The 7,636-nt window shown below is 37.6% G+C and overlaps 1 protein-coding gene across 4 annotated transcripts; it reads right to left on the bottom strand.

Moving 5' to 3' along the window:
- Positions 1-374: 374 nt before the first annotated feature.
- LOC148871067 (Pentatricopeptide repeat (PPR) superfamily protein) lies at positions 375-6,919 on the bottom strand. Of its 4 annotated transcripts, none has more exons than XR_016106824.1 (5): positions 6,593-6,919; positions 4,271-6,304; positions 2,852-3,018; positions 722-813; positions 375-587 (listed from the first exon to the last, which is right to left on the bottom strand). XR_016106824.1 is itself a non-coding variant. In XM_088968215.1 (2 exons), exons 1-2 carry the CDS (start codon positions 6,802-6,804, stop codon positions 4,375-4,377), a joined length of 2,142 nt encoding a protein of 713 aa, XP_088824341.1. In that variant the 5' UTR covers positions 6,805-6,919; the 3' UTR covers positions 4,257-4,374. The 4 variants fall into 4 exon arrangements, 1 of the variants encoding a protein (XP_088824341.1); XR_016106825.1 differs by having other exon boundaries at positions 375-584; XR_016106823.1 differs by having other exon boundaries at positions 375-813.
- Positions 6,920-7,636: the final 717 nt, after the last annotated feature.

Raw genomic sequence — 7,636 nt, 5'->3', positions numbered from 1 at the left:
TGCTTGAAGCAGATGTGTGCATCCTATGCCACTCCATACAACAGGAGATATGTTCTGTAAAATTTCCATTAGGTTAGTGAGTGAGATGTACTACTCATCATCATCATCATCTAAGCCTTGTCCCAACTACAGAAGTTTTGTTACTTCAAATTCAATGACCCAATGGTTAAGAAAAAAAATTAAATGGTAGAATTGGGAATAACTAGTAATAAAGCTATGGCTGCAAGACAATGTGCTGAAGTAAGTCTTCATCAATTATTAAAGAATCTAAAAAGAACCAGAAATTAAGAACTTCTCAAAAAAAAGGAGCTATGGTTAAAAATCGCAGATTAAAAGGAGCTAATATATAACTCATAGCAAATGCGGAAATTGAAAAAAAAAAATCAAAGATTAAATGCAGAGAAAAGAAAGCAAGAGCATGAAGTAAATAATTAAAGAAAGATCCAGCATAATAATAAATGGTAGCTTAGTTTCCAATACATTAGCAGCATCAACAAAGATAGAATCATGAGACAAAATACATATTTAAGCTTCACCCGTGTTTCCTTGGTAGGCAAACCCTTTGATTGTTTTAGGTAGAAGACCTGCTATAATATAAAAAACAAACATATAGGTCAATATCAATAAATACAAAAGAAAATGTTATACACAATAAAAGAAGTGCATAATACAAAAGAAATTCATGAGTAAGAAGAAAGATTAGAATTTTGTTAGGTATCACTTCTATTATAATCTTTGCATATCTAGCAGGAAGACCCCAAACAGATGCCATGAACAGATGGAGAGCTTGTAAAACAGCCTCTTGTTCCTCTCCTAAAAACCAAGACAAAAAAAAAGACAAAATAAATGCAACTAAATTCAGTTATCATTCCACAAATTTTGGCAAAACAATTGCTATCACACAAACAAAAAATTGCATGAGTTCCTTCATAGGATCATAAAGATTATATGAGGTTGTGAATTAAATGCAAAATAAGCAAAAAGATGATGTAATTGATTCTCTGGGTAAGTGATCAAAACTTATTAAGTTGTTATATATACATACAAATTGACAGAGCAAATATTTAACATGATGGTTCCCATGTAGTTGTTCGATCCATGAAAGCACAGTAGAGTCTTGGTTCAAAAAAGAGATAAGACAGAGAGAGATGCCACTTTTAGGGCCTAATGTCCAGCTTCAAGGATGTCTCAAGACCTGCAATAGCTTCTTTTCTTTGTCATAACTGCTCTGGGCCCATTATCTATGCTCTGTTACTGTAAAGGTAATAATTGGTTGACTCTTTGATGATGGATGCAAGTATTGCATTTCTTGCACCTAGATCATAAGAGCCATTACTGTGAAGCTCAACTATCAAGCTTAATGGAATGCCTCTTGTTGGATGAGAAAGTTGAATCCTTTGCTGTATTTAAGGCAGTGTACTGTCTTGTTTGATGTATGTTGATATTCATGATATAACAGTGATGGAGCTAGCTGATTGTCCATGTGAAGTGTATTGTTCCTGGTCTCCCAGCTTAGGAAAGCATCTTTTAGGGTTGTTGATCCAAGGTCAGCCTGACAGACCATAACTAACCTGAACCTATCATACAGGCTTGGAGTCTGCATCTTGAGTAACAATTATTGGGTTGGTTTGGGTTTGGGTTTTTTGAGTTTCTATTATAATAGGGTGGTAGTTGCACTGGTTTTACCTGTTATAACCTGATTTAAGATAAAAACCAATTATGTAATATATTTATTTATCAACACATAATGAAGGTACTCAACATTTTATACACGTTTCTTATGATTTACTTGTAGTGACTTCATATAAGATGTCTAAAATTATCATTATATATACCCGCACACCCATCAACCCAATCCCAACCCAAGGGCATTCAAATTCTCCAAGAATATTATATTGCAGCTCCTAATTTGGTAGAGCTAGCTCAAAGAGTTCTTAATAAATGAAAAGGATTTTAGGATTTTGAAAAATTAATCTGAAAGTATTGAGAAGTGTCAATTGAAGAACATTTCTCTTACAGCATGCTAAAGATATCCACATGGCATCTGGAAGAAAGCACCAATGCTCATTTTCTAGAAATTAAAAGGAAGAGGTAATGTAGTAACAGTAAAAGTGAAAAAGAATCACAACATCCTAACGAAAAAAAAGAAAAAAGAATCATTCAGAGGCAGGCAACGGAACTTAAACTGCAAGAGGATGCAAAATATCAGTTATGAACACATAAACCAAACAGCTTTGAGGGAGAGAAGAGAGAGGGAGGGAGGGAGAAGCACAAAAGGAAGCTAAACTTTAGAGGATTAAATGGTTGCCATTAGCTGAAAATGGGTAAAATGACTGCTAATAGGAAGCTGGCTGCGATTAACAGTCAATGACTACTTTAAGATTTTAACATTTAATATTTCTTTAAGAGAAGATTCTTTTATCTCATAAACATATATTTAAATCAACATATCCTGGATTCTATGCTCAGAGCTATCATAAGCAACATCACCCAATACATCATTATCTAATAAATTTGCAAAACAAGGGACAACAGGTGGGAAAGCAAAAAGAAAAAAGATCATATATCATTTTTAGTGTCCCTGAAATTAGCTACCTATTTAGAAAAAGAAACTCAATATCAACTAAGAAGTAGAATTCACACCAATCCACTTAAAAAGGAAATAGTAATTCAATGTCAAAGTAACAATAGAAAAGAATATATATTAAGTCCACTTATTCAAGAAGAGCAGCTTAAATTAGATCGAATAAATGAGAAATCAGTTAATGAAAACTATCTAACATAAATGAGAAAAGAACCCAGTTGAAGTAAACCATCTAATGTAAAATGCGATAACTGGGGGAAGGCATACCTGATGGGGCAACAATGTCAGAAGCTCCTGCAGTTTCCTCTAAGATGGAAGAAGAAGATGGTTCGTCCTTCTTTACACTCCTTGAACAGTTTAAAGACAAAGATCATCCAAGTCCTCTGTCAAACCTTTTTACAATGCACTGTCTGACTTTGAGGGACAAGAGATACCTATTGACAGAATCTGGTGTAAGAATATTTTCTCTGAAGTAGCATTTTTCGTCTGGACCGCCTATAAGAATAGACTCTTAACAAGAAATAACCAGCTGGGGGGAGGGGGCATGAAATTGACTGATATAAGCTGTGTTTTATGTAAAGGTTCTCTGGATGCATCCTTCCATTTTGCCTATTCTACTTTGATTCTATGGCAACATTCTCCTCAATCTCTCTTGTTGTGGATTATTAGACCAAGGTAATAAAAAGATCACACTGAGACAAAGTACTACCATAGATGAAAATTTGTTACTTACTAGATGCAGCTATTCTGATTAATGAATAATAAGCCAACAAGTTTAATTTTCTACGTCTAAGGCTCTACTTTGTAATATTTCAATAAAGTATGAATCTCTTTTACAAACCAACTTCAGTCCATGGTTAAAAAGGCAATTACCCCAACACTAGGTTCCAACAACCCAGTTATTCAGAGTATGGGGAGGGGCGGACTGAATATGAAGTAGCTGCTCTCAGACATTAATGGTAAAATTCTCCAATTCAAACCTACATGACACTTGTGACATGAGATTTTACCATTACACCAAGCAATGGCCCCTATGTTAATAAAACATATATTTACAGAATTAATATTTAATAGCTAAAATGAAAATCAATCATGCCTCTCATAATTATTACCCACCATTCCACCAAAGAATACAGTGAAATTAAGAAACATAGAAAACTTGTTTCAAATATGATGGAATAATAGAACTCACCATTAAAAGTGTCCCACTTATGATCAACAAAATCACAACCATTCAAAAGGATCACCTATTCAGTGGACAGTTTGGATTTGCCACATCATCCCTCTAGGAGAGAGAGAGAGACAGCTTGGTTTGGCAGAATTTTTAACAGGTAGAGACTGGACGATGAGAGGAGAAAGTGGGGACACAAGGAAAAGTTGAAAGTGAAAAGGAAAGTTTAAAGTCAATAAAAGGAGTGAAACTCTCACTTTTATATCTAATAACCTTATATTTGACCAAAAATACATCTAATTACCTTATACAAAAAGAACAAGAGACACAACATCCTGATTTCTCAAGGACAATTGTGACCAATATTTCTTGTATCAATGCTCTATTAGTCTATTGTTATATTCATCCATGAATGAGGATTTTTTTTTTATGCCAGACATTTCTTCCAACCGTATTTAAGGTGGGAAAAACTCCCTATCAATACTGAAAAGATAGGTCAAATGAATGAATAATACCTTTTTGCTTAATTTAATTGATAAGAATACATAAAGTTGGGAACCTTTCCCCTTTCATCTGCAAGTAAATTAACTACTATCTCACTTTTCAGCTCGCCCCCAAATCACCAGAAGTCTCCACATGAACAGCTCCCGTCCTTAAAACGATGGAACCGATTTGAATCCCTCACAATGATCTCCCTCCCTACAATCTTTGACATGAACTTAATGGCAGTGTGGCAATCAACACAGGTCCTAAGATTTTTGAAAACTTTGATTAATGTCCCAGGTGGAGTAGAAATAACACCAAATGCAACTGCAAGCTTCTCACTGTGGTGGGACAGATTTTGCTCTTTCTGCTCTTCCTCAACATCATGCAAAACAAAATTTGTGTCAGGAACATACCCTTCTTCTTTTATCCTCTTTGAGAGTTTTTCTAGAAATTTATAGATTTCCTTAGTTTTGGGGTGGGATTTATCTCCCACTAAGAACACATGGACATCTCTTTTGATCTTAATCCAACTTGAACCTGGCTTCTTTACCACTCCTCTATTATCCATTATTTTTCTAACTTTTGCCACTTCATCCCACATACCAGCAGTGGCATAAATGTTGGCTAATGTAACGTAGGTTGCTGCATTCTCAGGTTCAATCTTAAATAACGCTTCAGCTGCTCGTTTTGCTAGTCTAAGCTTTCCATGAATTCTACAACCACCAAGCAAAGAAGCCCATAGAAACCTATCGGGTTTCATGGGCATTTTATCAATAATTCCCTCAGCCTCTTGAAATCGGCCACGCCGACTGAGCAGATCAATTATGCAAGCATAATGATCAGCAGTGTGTTTCAATCCATGTATTTCATTTATTGAATGGAAATATTCGAGTCCTTTATCAACTAAACCTGCATGAGTGCATGCAGAAAGCACCCCAACAAAAGCAATGTGATCAGGCTTAGTACCTGATCTGAGCAGCAACTCAAAGTAGCGAATAGCCTCCTCAGGTTGACCATTTTGAGCATACCCAGAAATCATGGAAGTCCATGAAACTAGATCCGGTTGAGGCATTCCTTTGAAGACTCTTCTGGCACTGTCGATGTTGCCGCACTTTGAATACATATGGACAAGTGCGCCAGCTGCAAATGAAAACGGATCAAATCCAATCCGGGTCATGTATGCATGAACCTGCTTCCCCGTATCCTCTGCAGCATCAGCTGAGCATGCATTCAGAATCCCAGCAAAGGTGAACTCATTGGGTCTAATCCCTGACCTTAAAAGTTCCGAAAACAACTCAAACCCTTCTTTCCTCCTCCCACTCTCAAAGTATCTTCCAACCATCATAGTCCAAGCAACAATGTCTCGGTCCAGCATCTTGTCAAAGACGTGCCTTGCTTCTTCTACACTCCCACATTTCCCATACATATCTGACAGGGCACTCCAAACCACGGCATCTGAGGCTAACCCAGTTCTCATTATATGACCATGGATCTCCTTGCCGAGCTTTAGACATGGAACAGCAGCAGAAGCTGCTAGAGCACTAGAGACCGTGAACTTGTTGCATTGCAATTTCTCTTCTTTTTGCATTCTTCTGTACAACTCCAAAGCTTCGTGAGGTTGGTCATGGCGAACGTAAGCGGAGATCATAGTACTCCAAGAGAAATTATCCTTTCCTGGCACACCTTCGAAAAGCAAGCGGGCCTCTTCAAGTTGGCCCGCCTTTGCATAGCCGGAGATCATGGTGTTCCAAGAACACAAGTCCCTCTCCGTCATCTCATCAAACAGTTTTCGGGCATCCGCCAAGCTCTCGCATTTCGAGTACAAATCAAGCAGACGATTAGAAATAAAGATCCCAGGCACAAAACCGGAGACTTTGAAATGGGCGTGGACCTTTCTGCCGTCCTCAAGTGCTCGTTGTTGGAGACAGAGCTGTAGAAGAGCAGAGTAAATTGCGGCAGTCGGGCATGTTCTGGAACAATCCAGAAGGTCTAGGATTTGAAGTGCTTCTTTCAAGCGTTTCTGTTGGCATAGAGTGTCTATGGCTTCCTTGAATTTCTTCTCCCTACAGAAGCGGTTTACCAAACCATCATTACCGTCAGCCTTGAAGAAAGACTTCTGAACAACAGGTTTCTTCAAGTGGGGTTGGTTGAAAGAAAAGGAACAGACGGACCGTATGTGTCGTGTTCGAGTAAAAAGAGGAGAGCAGATGGATCTTCTGAGAACAAGCCTCAGAAGGTTTCCCAGATGGGGTTGTTTCAATGCCATATTCTGTAAGCAACTGAGCAATATAGATGTCGCTTACAGCTTCTACTACTAATACTGATACTAACGGTTAAGAGTGTAGAATAACCTTGATACATATGGCTTCTTTTCTGTGATGGCTCGAATAAGGAATTTCTGGTCGACAACCACCTTGGAACAAACAGCGGGAATCAGTATATCAGCTTGATCGTTGCTTTGGTGATGCTGAATTGATGTTCTGATCCTCAGACAACAGCACTTGCAAACAAAAATAAGCGATAGAATGCCATTTTTATCTAACCGATCGCATCGTCTGTTCATATCAGTTCTGTGGGATTATGGGTTGCTCTGGGAGCTTTTCTTTGCCGCGAAATGGAACGCATATGTATTCATGGACGAAAAGACACTAAGACAGACCTTAGGCCCTTAGCAGCATCGGTGTCACACGGGCCAGGCTTGGATTTTTAAGTCTTCGTCTGCGTTGGGCCTGAGCCCAAAGCCTCAGGTTTTTTTATTTCTCAGATGAGCTTACGCCTAGCAATTAGGCCCGATTACACATTGAGTGGGGATACTTAATCAATCAAGAGTGGATACATGGTATGTGTATGGATCACTGACTCATTCACTCTTATTTGGTTACATAGCCCATTGTACATGTTTTTATTTGTAGCAAGTCAAGACTCAAGACTCACTTGGTTATACATGATTTTTGGTATACTATTGGTTAGCGTATGTACCAATTGAGGGTTCCAATCCCATTAATTTAGAGACACACTAGCCTAAGAGCATATGATATATGGTATTTGGATTTAATCTTTAAAAAAGATATGGATTTAACTTTTATGACATATATGGAACCTAAGGCAAGTATTCAATCTATATAATACCGATGTAAATAGCATGTGTGCAACTAATTTATAACCATACATGATGGTATTTAGATTTAACTTTTGTGACATGCATAGAAACCTAAGGCATGTAGATAGACAGAGATGACAGATTATGAGGTACCCAATTGCTGCGATGGGGGCTCCCTCACGACATTGAATGTGGATAGCCAAGTGATGCTAGTCTAAGATTTCATTTGTTTTCTAGTCTAGTTAGAAAATAAATAAATAAATAAACATAGAAAGAGGAATTGCCTATCTTTGGT

The sequence above is a fragment of the Nelumbo lutea genome, chromosome 2 (assembly GCF_056320005.1).
Source record: "Nelumbo lutea isolate HS-2025 chromosome 2, American lotus-T2T, whole genome shotgun sequence".
Taxonomy (NCBI): Eukaryota; Viridiplantae; Streptophyta; class Magnoliopsida; order Proteales; family Nelumbonaceae; genus Nelumbo; species Nelumbo lutea.
Note: the sequence above shows the minus strand (reverse complement) of the source record. Positions and strands in the feature narration are given on the sequence as shown.